Source organism: Anomaloglossus baeobatrachus, chromosome 10, assembly GCF_048569485.1.
Source record: "Anomaloglossus baeobatrachus isolate aAnoBae1 chromosome 10, aAnoBae1.hap1, whole genome shotgun sequence".
Taxonomy (NCBI): Eukaryota; Metazoa; Chordata; class Amphibia; order Anura; family Aromobatidae; genus Anomaloglossus; species Anomaloglossus baeobatrachus.
In genome coordinates, this window is record NC_134362.1 from 12,552,907 (window position 1) to 12,575,438 (window position 22,532).

At 46.4% G+C, this 22,532-nt stretch overlaps 1 protein-coding gene across 1 annotated transcript in view; it reads left to right on the top strand.

Annotated features, from left to right (window-relative positions):
• LRP4 (LDL receptor related protein 4) overlaps positions 1-22,532 on the top strand; it is an 86,085-nt gene that overhangs the window by 50,199 nt on the left and 13,354 nt on the right. The window contains exons 2-21 of the mRNA XM_075325508.1: positions 7,230-7,376; positions 7,493-7,609; positions 7,804-7,917; positions 10,635-10,751; positions 11,077-11,205; positions 11,348-11,467; positions 13,162-13,287; positions 13,574-13,699; positions 13,798-13,932; positions 14,428-14,553; positions 17,163-17,393; positions 17,614-17,770; positions 17,911-18,128; positions 18,214-18,390; positions 18,479-18,601; positions 20,350-20,558; positions 21,130-21,211; positions 21,429-21,534; positions 21,645-21,846; positions 21,932-22,121. Coding sequence (XP_075181623.1) covers positions 7,230-7,376; positions 7,493-7,609; positions 7,804-7,917; positions 10,635-10,751; positions 11,077-11,205; positions 11,348-11,467; positions 13,162-13,287; positions 13,574-13,699; positions 13,798-13,932; positions 14,428-14,553; positions 17,163-17,393; positions 17,614-17,770; positions 17,911-18,128; positions 18,214-18,390; positions 18,479-18,601; positions 20,350-20,558; positions 21,130-21,211; positions 21,429-21,534; positions 21,645-21,846; positions 21,932-22,121 — 2,952 coding nt within the window. The remainder of the gene's footprint in view (positions 1-7,229; positions 7,377-7,492; positions 7,610-7,803; positions 7,918-10,634; positions 10,752-11,076; positions 11,206-11,347; positions 11,468-13,161; positions 13,288-13,573; positions 13,700-13,797; positions 13,933-14,427; positions 14,554-17,162; positions 17,394-17,613; positions 17,771-17,910; positions 18,129-18,213; positions 18,391-18,478; positions 18,602-20,349; positions 20,559-21,129; positions 21,212-21,428; positions 21,535-21,644; positions 21,847-21,931; positions 22,122-22,532) is intronic.

Here is a 22,532-nt window from a genome sequence, read left to right on the forward strand (position 1 = left end):
TGGCAGCTTTCTGTGTATAGCCCTGCTCAAACCACTGATTGGCAGCTTTCTGTGTATAACCCCTCTCACACCACTGATTGGCAGCTTTCTGTGTATAACCCTTCTCACACCACTGATTGGCAGCTTTCTGTGTATAACCCCTCTCACACCACTGATTGGCAGCTTTCTGTGTATAACCCCTCTCACACCACTGATTGCCAGCTTTCTGTATATAACCCCTCTCACACCACTGATTGGCAGCTTTCTGTATATAACCCCTCTCACACCACTGATTGGCAGCTTTCTGTGTATAGCCCTGCTCAAACCACTGATTGCCAGCTTTCTGTGTATAACCCCTCTCACACCACTGATTGGCAGGTTTCTGTGTATAACCCCTCTCACACCACTGATTGGCAGGTTTCTGTGTATAACCCCTCTCACACCACTGATTGGCAGCTTTCTGTGTATAACCCCTCTCACACCACTGATTGGCAGCTTTCTGTATATAACCCCTCTCACACCACTGATTGGCAGCTTTCTGTGTATAGCCCTGCTCAAACCACTGATTGCCAGCTTTCTGTGTATAACCCCTCTCACACCACTGATTGGCAGGTTTCTGTGTATAACCCCTCTCACACCACTGATTGGCAGCTTTCTGTGTATAACCCCTCTCACACCACTGATTGGCAGCTTTCTGTGTATAACCCCTCTCACACCACTGATTGGCAGCTTTCTGTGTATAGCCCTGCTCAAACCACTGATTGGCAGCTTTCTGTGTATAACTGTGCCCACACCACTGATTGGCAGCTTTCTGTGTATAACTGTGCCCACACCACTGATTGGCAGCTTTCTGTGTATAGCCACGCTCACACCACTGGCAGCTTTCTGTGTATAACATCGTTCACACCACTGATTGGCAGCTTTTTGTGTATGGCCCGCCCACATAACGGATTGGCATCTGTGTATAACCCCTCCCACACCAATTAGCAGTTTTGTTTATAATCCCGCCCACACCACAGATTGGCAGCTTTCTGTGCATACTGTATATTGACAGAAACCTGCTAATCTGTGGTGGGATGTGGTTGGACCAAGAGGCCCGAAACACCTTGTAATCTCTCGATAAAACACTGCTTTTTAATGAATGGCAAAAAAAACCCCAATAAGGCCGGTTTCACACATCCGGCTTTTTGACGTTTTGCCGGATGCGGCGCTCTCCCGTACAGTTAATACAGTACAATGACAGAGCAACAAGCGCCGGTCACATGCTGTCATGTGACCGGTGCATGTGATCCGGAAGTTACAGCGCTGTCATTGTACTGTATTATCTGTACGGGAGAGCGCCGGATCCGGTAAAACGGCAAAAAGCCGGATGTGTGAAACCGGCCTAAGTGACATATCATTGGAAGCAGGACCTCAGTCCCTACATCATGCTGCTTATACATTACATTGAATGAATCTGTCAGCTGTTTTATTTCTATCAGTTGTTTGGTCATTTAGAGTGGGCTGGTATTAACTTGAATGGTAAATCAGAAAAAAGCCCCCCCCAGTCATCACACCACATATATACCATACTCATTTGTATTTATATACATAGTTTACATATTGTTGCTGTGGTTTGTTTTTGCTTTGTGTTTACCAGAATTCCCACTAAAAATAGATTGTGTCAATAGATCCTTGGCCTTGAGCTTTACAATATATGACAATACATGACAGCTGAAGTGGGCTGTCAGTTTACAAATTGCGATATCTGCGCTTCAAAATGTATCTTAGATGTCAAAGATCAGCCTCGCTACCAAAAAGCAACACAGTTTTTCTCCTACATCTTATTGGCCCATGTAAACTTTTGAGCGATCGTTACAATGTGTGATTTTATGAACTCTTGTTCTTTTCCAGTTATTTTCTGTGCCAAATGGCCTTTACCTGCATCCACGGACTTTGGTGGGTTTCAGCACTGATATTATGATGGAGTGCGCTGGTTATAAATGAAGGACACTTTTGGTTTCTACTTTCTACCTGTATTCATGTTTTCGGAAGACTGGGCAACAAGGTGGCTCAGTGGTTAGCACTGCAGTCTTGTGGCTCAGTGGTTAGCACTGCAGTCTTGTGGTGGCTCAGTGGTTAGCACTGCAGTCTTGTGGTGGCTCAGTGGTTAGCACTGCAGTCTTGTGGTGGCTCAGTGGTTAGCACTACAGTCTTGTGGTGGCTCAGTGGTTCGCACTGCAGTCTTGTGGTGGCTCAGTGGTTAGCACTACAGTCTTGTGGTGGCTCAGTGGTTAGCACTGCAGTCTTGTGGTGGCTCAGTGGTTAGCACTGCAGTCTTGTGGTGGCTCAGTGGTTAGCACTACAGTCTTGTGGTGGCTCAGTGGTTCGCACTGCAGTCTTGTGGTGGCTCAGTGGTTCGCACTGCAATCTTGCAACGCTGGGGTCCTAGGTTCAATTCCCACCCAGGACATCATCATCTGCAAGGAGTTTGCATGTTCTCCCCGTGTTTTTCCTGGGTTTCCTCCCACACTCAAAAAAATACTGATAGGGAACCTAGATTGTGAGCCCCAATGGGGACAGTGTTGCCAATGTGTGTAAAGCGCTGTGGAATTAATAGCACTATATAAATATTATTATTATTATTATTATTATTATTATTATTATATATTATACTTTGGCATGGAGAGTTTTTTGTTTGTTTTTTTTGCTGCCCCATGTGTTTGGGTCCGGTGTTTGTCACTACTTATATTGTGTTAATGGCAATATATTGGGGTACGGCTTGGTGGATACTTAACCTCATAACGACGGCCGTACGACTTAAAGCGGCGGCAAAACAGGGTACTTATTCTGTTCCGCCGCTTTAAAGCGGCGGCCCGAAAAAACCCTGTAGCGCCCCCCAGCGACCGAAAATCTCGGGGGTTTCAGCTACCGGGGGTAGCTGAGACCCCCCAGATTATGAATCGGGGTGTTTTTTTTGGACCCCGATCATGTGATCGGCGGTATACACCGTATACCGACGAACACATGAAAAAAAAAGAAATGGCCGGTAAAACTGATTTCTTTTTCATCTGACATGATCAAACATGTCAGATGAGAAAGAAATCTAACCCCCTAGTGCCCCCAAAGCCCCCGGTACCGGAGAGTCCCCCCACCCCCACCCCTACCCCCACCGGACATCCAAAATGGCGCCGAAGCGCACAGAAAACTGCCGCCGGCGCCGGCTCTGCAGTCATTTCCCTCCGATCTGAAATGATCAAACATTTCAGATCGGAGGGAAATGTCCTCCCCCTGACCCCTCCTCCGGTCCACCGGAGCCCTCTGGTCACCGGAGCCCCCTCCGGTTCTCCAGAGCCACCACCCCCCTCCCCCCCTCCGGAGCGTGGAAGATGGCGGCGCACAGCGCGCGGCCGCCTTCATTCTGCTCTTTCTGCCGCATGTGACACGTCACATGCGGCAGAAAGGTGTCCCCAGGTCCCACTAGGTCACCCCCCGTCACCCCCCCCCCCCCCCAAGCCCCCGGTTATACGTTACCTGTCTGCCGCTCCGGGCCCGCGATCGCCGCCTCCTTCTTCAATGCTGGCGGCGCATGCGCAGACAGCGGCTGTCAGCTGGATCCCTGCAAGCAGGGATCCTGCTGACGTCGCTGATGCACAGGCTCCACTGTGGACCGGGGGAGGGTGAGTGCAGTGATCTGCAGCCACACTCCTCACATGGAGAGGCTGCTGTTCCAGAAAATGGGGGGTACGTTCTGTGAGCGTGCCCCTCATATTCTGGAATGAGGTTACTGCAGGTCACTCTGCCCTAGGTTGGACCGGGGCAGTGTGAGTGCAGTATTCTCAGATTACTGCACCCACACTGCTCATGGAGAGCTTGCTCTTCCAGAAAATGGGGGATACGTTCCCTGAACGTGCCCCCCATATTCTAGAAGATCCAGAGTCGGCGTGGGACCTCCAAAATGGATTACAGCGACCGGAATTTCTTTATTTTCAATAAATTGGTAAAAGAGGAATGTTTCGGGGAGTGTTTTTTCAAATAAATTTTTTTTTGTCTTTTTTTTTTCTATTACTGACTGGGTTAGTGATGTCGGGTATCTGTTCAGATGCCGTGACATCACTAACCCCAGGGCTTGATGCCAGGTGACATTACAGCTGGTATCAACCCCATATATTACCCCGTCTGCCACCGCACCAGGGCGCGGGATGAGCTGGGGCGAAGCGCCAGGATTGGCGCATCTAATGGATGCGCCACTTCTGGGGCGGCTGCGGCCTGCTATTTTTAGGCTGGGAAGAGTCCAATAACCATGGCTCTTCCCACCCTGAGAATACCAGACCCCAGCTGTCCGCTTCACCTTGGCTGGTGATCTAATTTGGGGGGGACCCCACGTTTTTTGTTTTTTTTTTAAAAAACGCCTGGGGAGCCCTCCAAATTGATCACCAGCCAAGGTGAAGCTGTCAGCTGTGGTTTGCAGGCTACAGCTGTCTGCTTTACCCTAGCTGGCTATCAAAAATAGGGGGGACCCCACGTCGTTTATTTTAATTATTAATTTTTTGGGGGGCTAAATACAAGGCTAGGCACCCTTTAGTGCCACATGAAAGGCACTAAAGGGCGCCAGCTTAGAATATGCAGGGGAATGGGACGTTATATTTGTTTGACATCTATCCATTCATCCATTGTAGCATTTTACGCTGTGTGCCCACAATCAGGGTTTGCAGCGTTTTGGGCGCAGAGTGTTTTCCCTGCGTCCATAGCGCTGCGTTGTGCAGTAGAAGCACAGTGGAAGGATTTTTAGAAATCCCATGCCCAATGTGCTTCTTTTCTCCGCAGCATAAACCGACCTGTGGCGCAGCTTCCCGAGCCTCAGCATGTCAATTTATGCTGCGGAGATGAGTGTTCTCTGCAGGTAGCATAGAGCTCCACAGCGGCCTGAACCCAAATCGTGGGCTTGGGCAGCTGCGTTCTCCCGTGGACAACACTCACATCTCTGCAGGAGGCTGACACTGTGTACTAGATGCCGTGTCGCTGGATCATGGCCACAGAGCCTAACAGTGAGACATTTGTTGCTACAGCAACATTTTTGTGAAGTACCTGTGGATTCAAAATGCTTACTATACTCCTGAATAAAATCCAGCTTCCAAAATGGGGTCACTTGTGGGGGTTTTCTGATGTATAGGTACCCAAGGGGCCCTGCTAATGTGACATGGTGCGCGCAATTTATTTCAACTTTTCCAGAATTCAAATGGTGCTCCCTCCATTCCAAGCCCTCCCATTTATCCAAACAGAGGTTTTTGGCCACATGTGGGGTATCCCTGTGCTCATAAGACATTGGATAACAACCTGTGGGGTCCACGGTTTGTTGTTGTCTCTTGAAAAAGTGAGAAATTTGATGCTAAAGCAACAGTTTTGTGAAAAAAATGAAAATTTTCAATATGGCAACCTAAGCTTATCAAATTCTGTGAAGTACTCGTGGATTCAAACTGCTCACTATACACCTAGATAAAAGCCTTGAGGTGTCTTGTTTCCAGAATGGAGTCACTTTTGGGGGACCGCCACTGTTTAGGCACCTCAGGGGCTCTCCAAATGCAACCTGGCGTCCGCTATTGATTCCAGCCAATTTTGCAGTCAAATGGCACTCCTTCCCTTCCGAGCCCTGCCATGCGCCCAAACAGTTGATTTCCACCACATATAAGGTATCGCCAAACTCAGGAGAAATTGCACAATAAATGTTATGCTGAATTTTTTCCTTTTACTCTTGTAAAAAAAAAAAGCTACCTGGTTGAAATAACAATTTTGTGGTAAAATTTTATTTTTTTTTTTTCATGGCTCAACGTTATAAAATTCTGTGAAGCACCTGAGGGTTCAGGGTACTCACCAAACATCTAGATAAATTCCTTGAGGGGCCTAGTTTCCAAAATGGGGCCACTTGTGCGGGGTTTCTGCTGTTTAGGTACCTTAGGGGACCTCCAAATGCGACATGGTGCCCGCAATCTTTTTCAGCCAAATTTCCTTTCTAAAATTCAAATATTGCTCCTTTCGTTCCAAGCCCTCCCATTTGTCCAAACAAAGGTTTCAGACCACATGTGAGGTATCACCGCGCTCATAAAAAAGTGGTTAACAAACCTTGAGGTCAAATTTTTGGAATTACCTCTTGAAAAAGTGAGAAAATTGATGCTAAAGCAACATTTTTGAGAAAATTATTAAAATTTTCAATATGACAACGTAACGTTAACAAAATCTGTGAAGTACCTGTGGATCCAAAATGCTCACTATACCCCTAGATAGAAGCCTTGAGGGGTCTAGTTTCCAAAATGGTGTCACTTGTGAGGGATTTCTTCTGTTTAGGTACCTTAGCGGACCTGTAAATGCAACATGGTGCCCGCAATCTGTTTCAGCCAAATTTGCTTTCCAAAATTCAAATATTGCTCCTTCTGTTCCGAGCCCTCCCATTTGTCCAAACAGAGGTTTCTGACCACATGTGGGGTATCGGCGCACTCATAAGAAAGTGGGGAACAAGTTTTGAGGTCCATTTTGTTGTGTTATTTCTTCTAAAAGTGAATAAATTTGGGTTAGAGCAACATTTTTAGGTAAAATTTAATTTTTGCTTTTTTTCATTCCACATTGCTTTTGTTCATGTGAAGCACCTGAAGGGTTAATAAACTTCTTGAATGTGGTTTTGAGTACTTTGGGGGGTGCAGTTTTTAGAATGGTGTCACTTTTGGGTATTTTCTGTCATCTAGGCCTATTGAAGTCACTTCAAATGTGATGTGGTCCCTAAAAAACTGGTTTTGTAAATTTTGATGTAAAAATGAGAAATCGCTGATAAACTTTGAACCCCTCTAACTTCCTAACAAAAAAAAATTTTGTTTCCAAAATTGTGCTGATGTAAAGTAGATAAGTGGGAAATGTTATTTATTAACTATTTTGTGTCACAGAAATCTCTGGTTTAACGGTATAAAAATTCAAAAGTTGAAAATTGCTAAATTTTCAAAATTTTTGCCAATATTCAATTTTTTTCATAAACACAAAAAATATTGTCCTAAATTTGGTACTAACATGAAGTCCAATATGTGACGAAAAAACAATCTCAGAATCACCGGGATCCGTTGAAGCGTTCCAGAGTTATAACCTCATGAAGTGACACTGGTCAGAATTGCAAAATTTGGTCTGGTCATTAAGGTGAAAATTAGCTCCGTCACTAAAGGGTTAAGATTTGATACTTGTATTACCAGCTGAACATATCAATGAGTGTTTTTCTTTCCTCCCCCCCCCAGTGTTTTCCAGTAGCTCGGAGTGTGCGTGTGGACGAAACCACTTCACGTGTGCGGTGAGTGCGTTTGGAGAGTGCACGTGTATCCCCGCACAATGGCAATGTGATGGCGACAACGACTGTGGCGACCACAGCGACGAAGATGGCTGCAGTAAGTAATACGACCGTGGCGTCCCGAGGTGGGGTCACCGCTCTCCTGGATGACTTGTGGCCATTATTGAGCTTCTCTTTGCTCGGATCTTTACTGTATTTGTTCCGTGCTTCCAGTGCTTCCCACCTGCTCTCCCCTGGATTTCCACTGTGATAATGGGAAGTGTATCCGTCGCTCCTGGGTGTGTGATGGGGACAACGACTGCGAGGACGACTCTGACGAGCAGGACTGTCGTAAGTATTCCTGGTGGAGGGTCCGTTCTCTATCTGATGGCAATAGTGACATTTGGGATATACAGTCCACACGTATCTTTGCTTTCAGTCCCGTGTACAAACCCTGAATCGTGATGTCTCCATATTTTGATTCTTGTTGGATAGCAAATGTCACCCATGATGTGAGCTTTTTATCCCGGTGTCTGTCCCTACAGCTCCCCGAGAATGTGAGGAGGATGAATTCTCCTGCCAAAATGGCTACTGTATCCGAAGCCTGTGGCACTGCGATGGGGACAATGACTGTGGAGACAACAGCGATGAGCAGTGTGGTAAGCCTCCCTGCCGTAATATCTATATGGTCTTTCTCCAAGCTTAGGCACAAGTGACATAAAAATGACCGTTTTCCATTCTTGGGCAGTCAGATTGGGGGTCGCCAACACCGCAGAGGTGGAAATACTTCAACGCTTGGTCCATATTTTAGGATACCAGTGAGCTTCACAGTATAGGGGTCATCACGTCTGATATACACGCAGAAGGTCCTGGGATTATCCAACATATTTGTAAGATTAATAGTCATGAAAGTGTGTTGGCCGTCACTATGTAGCGTTAGACACTACTTGCATGCAGTGAATAGAGAGGTAGTCAGATGAACAGAGGTCAAAAGCCAGTGGGTAACGACAGGACACTGGGAGCAGATAGAGACGAGGTCAGGATACAAGCCGAGGGTCAGGATTCCAGGAGAGTATGTACACAATACAGGGAGCAGACGGGGATGTGGTCAGGAGGAAGTCTGAGGTCAGAAGCCAGGAGGTAACGACAGGACACTGGGAGCAGATAGAGACGAGGTCAGGATACAAGCCGAGGGTCAGGATTCCAGGAGAGTATGTACACAATACAGGGAGCAGACGGGGATGTGGTCAGGAGGAAGTCTGAGGTCAGAAGCCAGGAGGTAACGACAGGACACTGGGAGCAGACCAAGACGAGGTCAGGATACAAGCCGAGGGTCAGGATGCCAGGAGAGTATGTACACAATACAGGGAGCAGGCGGGGATGTGGTCAGGAGGAAGTCTGAGGTCAGAAGCCAGGAGGTAACGACAAAAACAGGGAGACGGGCAGAGAAGAGTCAACAATAGTCCAGAGCCAAGATCAGATCACTAAACACTACGGGAGCCGAGATCACTACTGTAACCAGGAAGTACAACTGGTGATGATTCGGGCAAGAATGCTCCTTAATGAAGTGCAATCATCAGGAACTAGGAGCATCTGTGTAGGTATGTCTCAGGACCAGCGAAGAACGCAAAGCTGAAAGGCACCGCGTCCATAGGTGTTCAAGACCACAGCAGAGCATCCAAACTTGCAAAAAGCTCTGCGCAATAGATCAATAAGTACCGGCTCTGTAGGAGAACAGGGCAGAACATAACCACACAAGACGCTCCGCGCATCGGAACCGTGACAGAAAGTATCTACAGACTGGTGAAATCTCCTGAACCCTGACAGATTTTCTTCCCAGCCTTGTCATTAATGTGCATGGGTGCCTAATGATGAGAGATGCCACATTTCTCACAGCAGGTCAACTCCAGTGAGACAAAGAATTGGGCATATGGAAATCCAACATGCCTTATCGCTCTTTACCCTCCACATCGAGAGTGGAAACTTTGCTCGCCAGCATTCCTCTATTGTGTACGGTCGCCTTACATGTTGCTCTGAAAGCAAATAGGTTGTCAACTTTATCGCAAGCATGATATAGCCTTAGTTAATGAAATGTTTGGGAAGTAATGGAGTGTTCGCCAAATATTTGCTTTCCACTCAAACGAGTTTTAAGGTCATTCAGAGTCGATTATTCCCGGCTTTTGTAACTTGATGCAGGTAATGAAACGACCTTCACGTGCCTTATATTACAGCTGTTTTAGTGTGGGGATATTTGTTTCCCATTTGGCACACTTTTCCATTAATCTGTCATCTGGTTGTTGCTTTCCATTTTCCTTTTGGTTAGTTTTCCTCGTGTTCTTAAAAAAAAAAAAATAATCCTTTTTAAGGAGGTTATTCACTGCTTAGATATTGATGACCTATTCTCAAGATGGGTAAACCGAATTAGATCTGGAGGTGCTGGGGGTCGACGCTGCACAGATCCGATATTGATGACCAATTGATTCAGATTAGTTTTAAGGTGACTGGGTCCACATCGGGCGTCAGTCATTCAGTCAATGCTGAGTGTGGGGTTGAAAAACAGCTGTTATAAGCTTCCACAGCGCAGGCACCGAAAGTTCAGTGTGTACAGGGTGGAACGTCAGAGTGCCACAGCTCCATACACTGTGTAGTGGCTAGTGATGAGCGGGCACTACCATGCTCGGGTGCTCAGTACTGGTAACTAGTGATGAGCGGGCACTACCATGCTCAGGTGCTCAGTACTGGTAACTAGTGATGAGCGGGCACTACCATGCTCAGGTGCTCAGTACTGGTAACTAGTGATGAGCGGGCACTACCATGCTCGGGTGCTCAGTACTGGTAACTAGTGATGAGCGGGCACTACCATGCTTGGGTGCTCTGTACTCGGAACTAGTGATGAACGGGCACTACCATGCTCGGGTGCTCAGTACTGGTAACTAGTGATGAGCGGGCACTACCATGTTCAGGTGCTCGGTACTGGTAACTAGTGATGAGCGGGCACTACCATGCTCGGGTGCTCAGTACTGGTAACTAGTGATGAGCGGGCACTACCATGTTCAGGTGCTCAGTACTGGTAAATAGTGATGAGCAGGGACTACCATGCTCAGGTGCTCAGTACTGGTAACTAGTGATGAGCGGGCACTACCATGCTCGGGTGCTCGGTACTGGTAACTAGTGATGAGCGGGCACTACCATGTTCAGGTGCTTGATACTCCAATGCCTACAGTATTGAATGGACCCCTGTAGATATCAAGCCATGGGTAGTTTGTAAAGATATTTGGTTACTTTGAATTAATCCTTACATGATCCAGACCCATGAAGAGCAGCTATGACTTGTGGGGGTGTCCAGTCGTCATCACCTTGTCCCCTCTACTTCTAGATATGAGGAAATGCTCAGAGAAGGAGTTTGGTTGCTCTGATGGAAGCTGCATTGCTGAACATTGGTTTTGTGATGGAGACACCGACTGCAAGGACGGATCCGATGAGGAATCTTGTCGTAAGTACTCACTGATATCTGGCGGATTAATAACAAGTAGAGTTGTATGGCGTTAGGGGCTGATGAAGATCCATCTTCTCCTGAGGAGTCCATGTGCTCTGTACAAAATTGGAATTAGGTTTAATATTCCAGAAAACTCCTCATGAGTACTCTACAAGGCAGGATCCAAACAACTCCTGGAATTTAGTAATAAGATGTATACGCATTGGGATTTGAGTAAGCTGCCTCCCTGAGATGCAGCAGATGTCCCTATGGTACCAGCATGGAGTGGACCGGATCCTGGTTTGGTGCTGCCATTGATTTTGATTTTTGTGTCTCCCAAAAGCCTCCGATGTTCCAGCCCCCAGCTGCAGCTCGGAAGAATTTCAGTGTGCCTATGGGCGATGTATCTTGGATATTTACCACTGCGATGGCGACGATGACTGTGGAGACTGGTCGGATGAATCTGACTGCTGTGAGTACATCCGCCTCTGCTCGGTCATGTCCTTCTAGTCTTCTCACCTTGTGGCAATTTGATTCCTTTTGGTCCTGGGCTCTTCTCCCCTATGGCTCTCTTCTTCTCTCCTCGCTTACACTTTTTTCCAATGACTCCGCAGCGTCCCACCAACCGTGCCGTTCGGGAGAGTTTATGTGCAACAGTGGACTGTGTATCAACTCGGGTTGGCGCTGCGATGGCGACGCGGACTGTGACGATCAGTCAGACGAGAGGAACTGCAGTGAGTAGACGGGATCGCTCCTTTGCATTATAGGCTACACTTTACATTTTGAAGGGGGTTCCCCACTGTTTACAAACTTGTATCACTCGAGTCCCATCAAAATGAAGTTTGCATGATAGGTTTCCATCTGTTGGGAACTTCATCAATCGGCAGAAATCTGTCAAGGAACGTAGCAACAAGTGTTCAATCTTCTTACAGGGGGGGTGGGGGGGGGAATCATTGCATGGTGCCCATTAAAATCCATGTGCTGCCTCTAGACGTGCTGGGCTTGCCTGATACAGGTGCAGGCCTTCTAGCAGCTTGGCTATGGACGTCTCCTGTTCGCACCTTCCTTTATTGAAGCAGGTTTTGCAGTTTCCTAACATAGAGCTCCAGTAACAATATTTCGGATCTGTAATTGCGGTCAGTAAAGGGAAATATTGATTTCCATTTGCTTTCCAGATGATATTGGTGACTGGTTTATTAATGGGCATGTGTCATTTATACAATCTCTATCATAAAAACAGAGTTGTGTCTCTGCCTTTGATGCGGGCTCATACGCTGAGCCTGCATCTGTCCCGACACATGACTGCTGATTCAATCAGCCGTCATCTGCCTCTAACAGCCGCGGGTGGATCTGAGCTCTGACCTCTGTTGTTAACCAGTTAAATCTAGTTGTCCGTCTTTGACAGCAAAATTTAAAATGCTCTGCCAGAGGGGTGCGTCATTCCCCGCTCCCATCTTTTATAAATCGGACGTGCCAGTCAGGACAAATTTTAATGAAGAAGCTATATGTAAATCAGGTTGTAAATCCACATGTGGCGGATCAGTGCACTTAGAAAAAGCAAACCAGGTGGCTTCTTCACTAAACTTCTCATGATTTTTAAATTGACTCTTTAAAAAGCTGTTCTCCACCCACTAGCTCAGGGACAACTGAAAATTAAAGAAGTGGTTCACCCCTTTTTATTATTTGCTAGATTGATGATATATTGAGAAACCATGTTTCTCTCAAAACCCTTATGTTGCCAATAGTGCCTGTAAGTGGCGCTATCACGGTCTGCCCTTCCCCATCGCGTCACCCCCCGAGCTCTGCGGCCGGCCCCAGTCTTGTTTCCACCGCTCATCACAACACAGCGTGTCTCCTGCTTGTGCACGCTGCAGCGGAAGAGGGAGCCGGGAGGTGCTGCGCTGTGATGAGCGGGGAAACTCTGCCCACAGCCCGCTCACACACGGAGACTGGGGCCGGCCGCGGTGATATCAGGTAGTAGGAAGTTGACGTGACATCACCGGATCCCCGAGGTCATGGAGCCCGGCGGTTGGGCGATGGGGAAGAGCGGACCGCAAATGCACCGCTCACAGGCAGTATTGGCAACGCAAGGTATTTGAGAGAAACATTGCTAGATCAATATGTTGAGAAACAAATAATGAAAAGGGGTGAACCACGCCTTTTTAAAGCTTTTCGAGGAGAAAAGTGGTGAAAAATGCAGGACTTAAGTCATATAATGTCCAGAAATGGTGGCACTCCACACAAATGCATATTATGAACTCAGCACAAGAGACGGGTACACTAAAGTGTATCGCTCTAGTTCCGAGCCTTGTAGCGTTGCGAGCTGGATTAGGTCACTTATTCACTTCCTATATTTAGTGTGCTCTTGCTGATGATCCATTTGCATTGTGTCCATTATAATGGAATCCTATTCTGCTTACACCCTTAGCGACCTCGGTGTGCACCGCTGACCAGTTCCGGTGCGGCACAGGCCGGTGTGTACGACTGTCCTGGAGATGTGACGGTGAAGATGACTGCTCTGATAACAGCGATGAGATGGGATGTGAAAAAACTGGTGAGTTCTAAAGGGATAGAAAAAACTGAAAACTGTGTATAGTTATGTGGTTTAGGGTTGGGATTAGAATGTAAGGGGTCGGGTCAGATCGATAAGAATGCGGCAAATGTGAGACCAAGGGTCAGCTCCGACATGGAGGGTCAGGTCATGCTGGGAAGGAGAGTGTGAACGAGGTCACGATGGATACTTTCCCCATTAGAAAACCATTATTTATGTCCACAATATCTGGATATAATTGCATGGATTGCAGCGGGCGGCTGAGTCGTTTGTGTCTTTTCCATGACAGGAGCTCCGCAATGTGCTCAGGACCAGTTCTTGTGCAGTAATGGCCGCTGCATCGGTCAACGGAAACTGTGCAATGGAGCCAATGACTGCGGCGATGGCAGCGACGAAAGCCCGCATCAAAACTGCCGTGAGTATCCGTCTGCCACCACAAATTTACAAAAACACTACTTCTTCCCAAAAATGTATGAGTGATGATACGGAAAATCATTCGTATTCTATTCGCAGGGCCCCGGACTGGAGACGAGAACTGCAACCACAATAATGGGGGCTGTGCCCAAAAGTGCCAGACGGTGCGGGGGCTCGTACAGTGTACTTGTCAGACCGGGTACAAGCTTATGATGGATGGTCGATCGTGCCAAGGTACGGAAGTCACTCTTCTATATGGCATGTGTCCGTTTTGTATTTTAATATCTGGGTTTTAACAAGGGAACGGGCAGGATTGGTCAGGCAAATGTTAAAGGATCTATTTCCGGACACAAAGGGGTCTTCTGGACTAAAAAAAAAATGTTGCCTATCCAGTAGATAGGTAATAAGTGTTAGATCGGCGTGAATCCCACCAAAAGCTTCTCCTGTTCATCCACGGTTCCAAAACTCTGGCCAGGAGGAGTTGAAAGAGTAAGGTGAGAAGCTAAGGTCTGACAGAAGACGTCTACACGCTGACCTCAACAGAGTATTAGACCCGCACGACCTGCTAAACAACTCCTGGAGGAGACTTCTGGCCATGGAAAACTGGGGGACACAAGTCCCTGCTTTGTGGACTTGTGGGGGAAGTCCCATCCTAAAAAACAAAACCAAAAACATATGTTATTTACCAGATCACAAAATGCTGAATTGTTGTATTTCTGCTCCGCACAGATGTAAATGAATGTGCAGAGGAAGGATATTGCAGCCAAGGCTGCAGCAACTCAGAAGGCGGCTTCCAGTGCTTCTGTGAGTCGGGATATCAACTGCGACCAGATAAACGAAGCTGCAAGGCTCTGGGTAAGATCACTCCACCTAAGTGGTAAATCCTGCGGCCTCCTGACCTCCTCATTAGTCTGAAAAAAACACTAACATTTTGGTTTAAACAAAATAAGCTGCTGGTCCATGGAAGAATTGGATAATAGAGCTGGATTCACAGCTATACTGCTCAGTACTGCTGTGTAACGTGCTATGTAAACAGGAGAGCAGAAATCCTTCATGTCTGTGTGTGCTGTGTATAGGAGACATCTGTCTATTGGCGTTCAGCTCAATCTCGAGCGATGGTGACTTGTTCGATGAATGCTCGGTAGGAAGATCAATCTTCTGGATCCTAGATAGGTCCACGAGGGTCTTCTCCGCCCAGATGGGTCCACCAGGGTCTTCTCTGCCTCGATAGATCCACCAGGGTTTTTGCTGCTTAGATGAGTCCACCAGGGTCTTCTCCGCCTACATGGGTCCACCAGGGGCTTCTCCGCCTACATGGGTCCACCAGGGGCTTCTCCGCCTACATGGGTCCACCAGGGTCTTCTCCGCCTACATGGGTCCACCAGGGTCTTCTCCGCCTAGATGGGTCCACCAGGGTCTTCTCCGCCTAGATGGGTCCACCAGCCCCGTGGATCATGTTCAGGGACTCACCGGATATGGGTCTATGGATTCACGGGGGGGCAGGTATGTAGGTAATTTTCCATTCTCTTATTTCTGTACCTAGAAGGTTAGCCTTGAAAATGTGGTTTTGATGTAGGAGGGCGCGTCCACTCGGGTGGGAACTCTTTGTACCCTTCCCCTTTCATCTTACTTTCCCACGTTTCTGTTGTCTTTACTGTCTCTAAATTCTTCTTTCACCTCCTCTTCTTTATCTCTTTTTTTCAACTTGTTCTTCCTATTTCAAACACATACGAATTGTACTTGTTATTTTTGGTCGCCAGTAGCGCAGGTGTAGTCAAAGAACTGTTGTGTTTTTTTAGCAGCTAGCTTGGATATATACTCTCTGCCTGCGCGCTGTGCAATTGTTTGATTATCTTCTTCTATTCTAATAAACTTTGATTAGATGGGCCCACGAGGGTCTTCGCCGCCTAGATGGGCCCACGAGGGTCTTCGCCGCCTAGATGGGCCCACGAGGGTCTTCGCCGCCTAGATGGGTCCACCAGGGTCTTCTCCGCCTAGATGGGTACACCAGGGTCTTCTCCGCCTACATGGGTCCACCAGGGGCTTCTCCGCCTACATGGGTCCACCAGGGTCTTCTCCGCCTAGATGGATCCACCAGGGTCTTCTCCGCCTAGATGGGTCCACCAGGGTCTTCTCTGCCTAGATGGGTCCACCAGGGTCTTCTCTGCCTAGATGGGTTCACCAGGGTCTTCTCTGCCTAGATGGGTTCACCAGGGTCTTCTCTGCCTAGATGGGTTCACCAGGGTCTTCTCTGCCTAGATGGGTTCACCAGGGTCTTCTCTGCCTAGATGGGCCCACCAGGGTCTTCTCCGCCTAGATGGGCCCACCAGGGTCTTCTCCGCCTAGATGGGCTCACCAGGGTCTTCTCCGCCTAGATGGGCTCACCAGGGTCTTCTCCGCCTAGATGGGCCCACCAGGGTCTTCTCCGCCTAGATGGGCCCACCAGCCCCGTGGATCATGTTCAGGGACTCACCGGATATGGGTCTATGGATTCACGGGGGGGCAGGTATGTAGGTAATTTTCCATTCTCTTATTTCTGTACCTAGAAGGTTAGCCTTGAAAATGTGGTTTTGATGTAGGAGGGCGCGTCCACTCGGGTGGGAACTCTTTGTACCCTTCCCCTTTCATCTTACTTTCCCACGTTTCTGTTGTCTTTACTGTCTCTAAATTCTTCTTCCACCTCCTCTTCTTTATCTCTTTTTTTCAACTTGTTCTTCCTATTTCAAACACATACGAATTGTACTTGTTATTTTTGGTCGCCAGTGGCGCAGGTGTAGTCAAAGAACTGTTGTGTTTTTAGCAGCTAGCTTGGATATATACTCTCTGCCTGCGCGCTGTGCAATTGTTTGATTATCTTCTTCTATTCTAATAAACTTTGATTAGATGGGCCCACGAGGGTCTTCGCCGCCTAGATGGGCCCACGAGGGTCTTCGCCGCCTAGATGGGTCCACCAGGGTCTTCTCCGCCTAGATGGGTACACCAGGGTCTTCTCCGCCTAGATGGGTCCACCAGGGGGTTCTCCGTGTAGATGGGTCCACCAGGGGGTTCTCCGCCTACATGGGTCCACCAGGGTCTTCTCCGCTGTTATATTGATAGTATAAAGCCATTGGGTTGCTGTTCTTTCGCTTCGCTTTCTTCCTTCTATTCATCCAACCATTATGTCCTTTTCCAGTGATTGCTCTCTTAGCTTGTGTAGATGAGTCGTAGCTTTTTGATCCTTGCTTCGAGTGACCTGCCTGGCTTGATTTGTTTTGGAATTGATTTGTTTTTTCTTTTTGGAGACCTCATAGAAGCTAATTACCAACTAGCTCAGAGACAACTGAAATTAGAGATGTATTCTGTGTTTTCCACCCTCTGAACATCGTACCACTACAAGAAGTGGCGTTATTCCTCACATACAAACATACAGCTTATTCTGCACTTTTCATTTGGGTCTCCTGACTATATTGTTTTTGTTGTCTTAGGACCAGAACCAGTTTTGCTATTTGCCAATAGGATTGACATTCGGCAAGTTCTTCCTCATCGTTCGGAGTATACTCTTCTTCTTAATAATCTTGAGAACGCCATTGCCTTGGATTTCCACCACCAACACGAATTGGTCTTCTGGTCAGATGTCACCCTAGATCGTATCATGAGCGCCAACCTGAATGGTAGCAACGTGCAGGAGGTGGTGTCCACCGGTCTCGAGAGTCCAGGTGTGTTTTCCGTCCTTTTTAATGAAGAATGTTAATTGGCTTGTGGTACTGGTGATTTGTCCTCGATTGTAAATACTGAAGAACCTTTTTTTAATGTGCATTTTGATTATAGTGATATCTAATATGAAACTTGTAATGTCCTTTTGGTCTGAGAAGTTGGTGACCACCTGTTCTATGTCTCATATATGGTAAACCATACACTTCTGTTTTTTATATTTAGGGGGTCTCGCTATTGATTGGATCCATGACAAGCTTTTTTGGACGGACTCTGGAACGTCTCGTATTGAAGTGTCTAATCTAGACGGGACTCATCGTCGGGTCATCCTCTGGAATAACCTGGAGAAGCCTCGAGCGATCGCTCTCAACCCAATGGAAGGGTATGTGGATGGCAGTTAGTGATCCCACATTATGATTGGAAATTGTCTAAAAACTATACACAAATGGATTTAATTTCAGAATTTTAATAAGTGTTTATTATTGTACGTTTTTGGTCTTTTACGTTTTTTTATGACTTTAGCACCATCTACTGGACAGACTGGGGAAATACACCACGTATTGAATACGCCAGCATGGACGGCTCAAACCGAAGCGTCATTGCTGATACTCACCTCTTCTGGCCCAATGGACTGACCATCGATTATGCCGGGAAGCGAATGTACTGGGTTGATGCCAAACACCATGTAATAGAGAGAGCCGATCTTGATGGATCCAACCGCAAAGCTGTAATTAACCAAGGTTGGAAGGACATAATTTTCTTGCTTCGGTTAGAACCATTAGCCGTGATATAGTCACTTGCTCTAACCTGTCCTCTGCTCTTCAGGTCTCCCGCACCCATTTGCCATCACTGTTTTTGAGGACAGTCTTTACTGGACCGACTGGCACACTAAAAGTATAAACAGCGCCAATAAGTTCACCGGCAAGAACCAAGAGGTGATACGAAGCAAGCTGCACTTCCCTATGGACATCCATACGCTCCACCCACAGAGGCAACCGGCAGGTGAGCAAATGTAGCCGAATCCGCCATATTTTATTTCTCCAGATTTGTTATTTTTAGTGGTTAATTTCTTCTATTCCATTTCCTAAAGGGAAGAACCGCTGCGGCACTGATAATGGGGGCTGCTCCCATCTGTGCTTACCTAGTGGAAATGCCTTTACTTGTGCTTGCCCTACTGGATTCCGAAAGACCGGATCGAAGATCTGTGCATTAAGTAAGTACTATTATAATGTATACATCCTAAATAAATATATGGCCCCCTTCCCTGTGTAATATGTTGAAGAATCGGTTCCGATTTTTAGCTACATTTCATACGATTATTATCCCGGGGCATCTAAATAATAAATGAAGCAACTTTACAAAGTACAAAGTAGTCAAACTCTGCTCCCTCCGACTCTTTAAATATGTTAGCAAGATTTCCAAAGTTACTTTGTTTCAATATTTTAGATGGTTTATATTGGTTTACTTGCCCTTTAACACTGAATATTCCATATAATCAATCTTAGCTTCTATTGTACCCTCCATATTCTCTGTGCTTCAGTAATTAACCTTTTCACGACACATGACGTACAGGGTATGCCATGGATCGTGTTAGGGTAATCCCCGCCAGCTGCCGCACATGTCAGCTGATTTGAACAGCAGACTTGTGTGCCTCGCAGGTGCAGGTGAATCTGCGATCCTCCGGCGCCTGTTAACCTCTTATATCGGGCTGTCAAACTGTGACAGCCCACTGTACATGCACGGCATGGTAAGCGCGTACTCAACGGCCACCATCGGAAGTCACGAGACGTGATCATGTGGAGCTGATGGTAGCACAGGGTCATGTGATGACTCTTGTAACTATCATAAGTCACTTCTTCTCACTGCTGGCAGAGCACCGTGTGTGAGAGGAGAGCAGCATTTCAGCAGATCAGAGCTGTGTAGCTGTGATCTATACAAAGAACAAGCGATCAGACTGCTGATCCTTATAGCCCCCTAGGGGGACTAGTAAAATAAAAAGAAAAGTTAAAAAAAAAAACCAAAAACTAAAAGTTCAAATCACCCCCCATTGAAAATTAAAGGGTTGAAAAAAAAATAAAAATATACACACATTTGTTATCTCCGCATTTAGAAATGCCCGATCTATCAAAATATATAATCATGTAACCTGATCGGTAAACTGCGTAGCCGCATAAAAAATTCCAAACGCCAAAATTACATTTTTTTTGGTCGCCACAAATTTTGCGCAAAATGCAATAACAGGCGATCAAAAAGTAGCATCTGCGCAAAATGGTAAAAACGTCACCTCGAGACTCAAAAAATAAGCCATTACTGAGCCCCAGATCCGGAAAAATAATAATACGGGTTTTGGAAAATGGCGCAAAAAGTGTGCAACTTTTTTTTGGACAACCTATTGAATTGTTTTTAACCCCTTTAGATAAAAGTAAACCTATACATGTTTAGTGTGTACGAACTCGCACCGACCTAAGGCATCATGACAAGACATCAGTTTCACCATACATTGAACACTGTGAATAAACTATCCCAAAAACAATAGTGCAATTGCACTTTTTTTTTTTTTGCAATTTTTCCGCACTTGGAATTTGTTTGCTGTTTTCCAGTAGACTATATGGTACAACTCATGGTTTAATGTAAAAGTACAACTCGTCCTGCAAAAATTAAGCCCTCAAATGGCAAGATTGACGGAGAAATAAAAAAGTTACGGCTCTCGGAAGAAGGGGAGCAAAAAAAAAAAAACAAACAGAAAATCGCCCGGGGCTGAAGGGTATGATCCTCGAGGGTTGGGTGATGGCCGATGTGTGATCCATTTTTAGAAAAGGTCCAATTAGATCTTGAACAAATATATGAATCCCTTAGTCTAGCCGAGTTCCCACTTTAGCGATGAGCTGAAATTCCTGCATTTGCTCTTTATGCCATTTTGAAGCTGAAGAATTAAGATGATGACCTTTGACCTTCGATCAGGTCTTGACAAGTTCCTGCTTTTTGCCCGAAGGACGGACATCCGGAGGATCAGTTTCGACACCAGTGACTTCTCCGATTTTGTCATTCCACTATCCAATGTACGCAGCGCCGTTGCACTGGACTGGGATTCTGCAAATGACTACATGTACTGGACGGATACCAACGCGGACTCCATAAACCGAGCAAAGTCTGATGGCAGCGGCCAGGAGGTGAGGAGACTGTACTCTATATACCCTACTGATTTAGTCCTGATATTTACTCTTTATACTCTACCGATAGTCCAGATATTTACTCTATATACTCTACCGATAGTCCAGATATTTACTCTATATACTCTACCGATAGTCCAGATATTTACTCTACCGATAGTCCAGATATTTACTCTATATACTCTACCGATAGTCCAGATATTTACTCTATATACTCTACCGATTAGTCCAGATATTTACTCTACATACTCTACCGATAGTCCAGATATTTACTCTACATACTCTACTGATAGTCCAGATATTTACTCTATATGCTCTACCGATAGTTGAGATATTCATGGTCATCCATTTCCAGTTCGGGTTGTTCACTTTGATCATTATATAATGTAAGGTTGTAGTAATTGTCTCATCCGTAATATTTGATGACTTAATATTCCGCTCCCATAAATAATAAATTAACGACCTCTTGCTGTAATTGCATGCTCACAATCAATTGTCTGTCGATTTTTGACTTGGAAGCTACAAGACCGGTTCCTCTTAAAAACGTGATTATTTTGTTTCTTCCTATCAGGTCATTATCGAGACCAGCTTAGAAAGTCCTGCCGGGTTGGCTATAGACTGGGTGACGCGGAAGCTATATTGGACGGACGCAGGTACTGATTATTTTCTACTGCTAATTGAACGTCTGGTCTGCCAGTGCATTGATAGGAGCATGCTTAGTACTCCTTCTAAATTGGGGTTTGCACTCGATACAATTTAGCTGCGGCAATAATGGCAGATGTTCTAGAATGTGCAAAAAAGGTTTATAAAGCCCTGAAAGGACCAGTGTTGCTCAAGCATTTGTGGCATTGTGTCTCTGCTCTTATACAGGGACTGACCGCATAGAAGTTTCCAATCTGGACGGCTCACTTCGCAGTGTACTCATCTGGGAGAACCTGGACAGACCAAGGGATATTGTGGTGGATCCAGTAGGCGGGTGAGAACCTTTTTCTGTAGTTTGCATATAGTGTAACATTTTAGGAAAACCCCAGAAAGTTAGGATGCCGGTTTTCTATTTTTAAAATGACAAGATGTTCTCCACCGTAGGTTCATGTACTGGACAGACTGGGGAGCCAACCCTAAGATCGAGCGTGCCGGGATGGACGCTTCTGGACGTATGGTCATAATCTCCTCCAACCTTACTTGGCCCAATGGTCTGGCAATTGATTACGAGTCCGAGAGACTTTATTGGGCAGATGCCGGAATGAAGACTATAGAAACGGCAAAACTGGATGGCGCCGACCGTACGGTGAGTAATCACTGGAGTTTGTTTCTTCCTTATAGATGTCATTCAGGGACTGAAGTAACCATTTATTGTTGATTGGATTTCTTAGGTCCTCATTGGTACAGAACTTCCGCACCCATTTGGTCTGACCTTGTATGAAGACCGAATTTACTGGACGGACTGGCAGTCTAAGAGCATCGAGAGTGCGGATCGAAAGAGCGGTCTGGAGAGGAAGACGGTGAGGGAGAACTTGGAGAATCTTATGGATATTCATGTGTTTCACCGCCAACGTCCCAAAGGTAAAAAACACCAACAACTATTATTCATTTGTGCTGCTTTATTGCTGGGTGGAAACACACTCCCCTCCTCCACCAAAACTGATACTTAGTGTCATGATTCCTAGGTGCAGAACATTCTGTATCATTCTGCCATGCTCTCCTGCAGAGCCGGTATATGTTGTTTATGGTGCAGAGCGTTTTGCAGGATGAATGCTCTGCTGGTTGTTCACGCAGATGCTTTTCGTTCCCGGTGATTGCTCTGATTCACCAGGGAGCGTGTTGGCTCAGGACGCCGCCATTCACACTTCCTGGTTTACAGTTGTGCTGTTATCTCCTGTGGGGTTCAGTGTTTAGATATTGGTCTGACAACCCTGGACTGTTGTTTACCTGTCTTTCCTCCCCTGCTTCTGTTGTGACTTCCCGGCTTCTGAC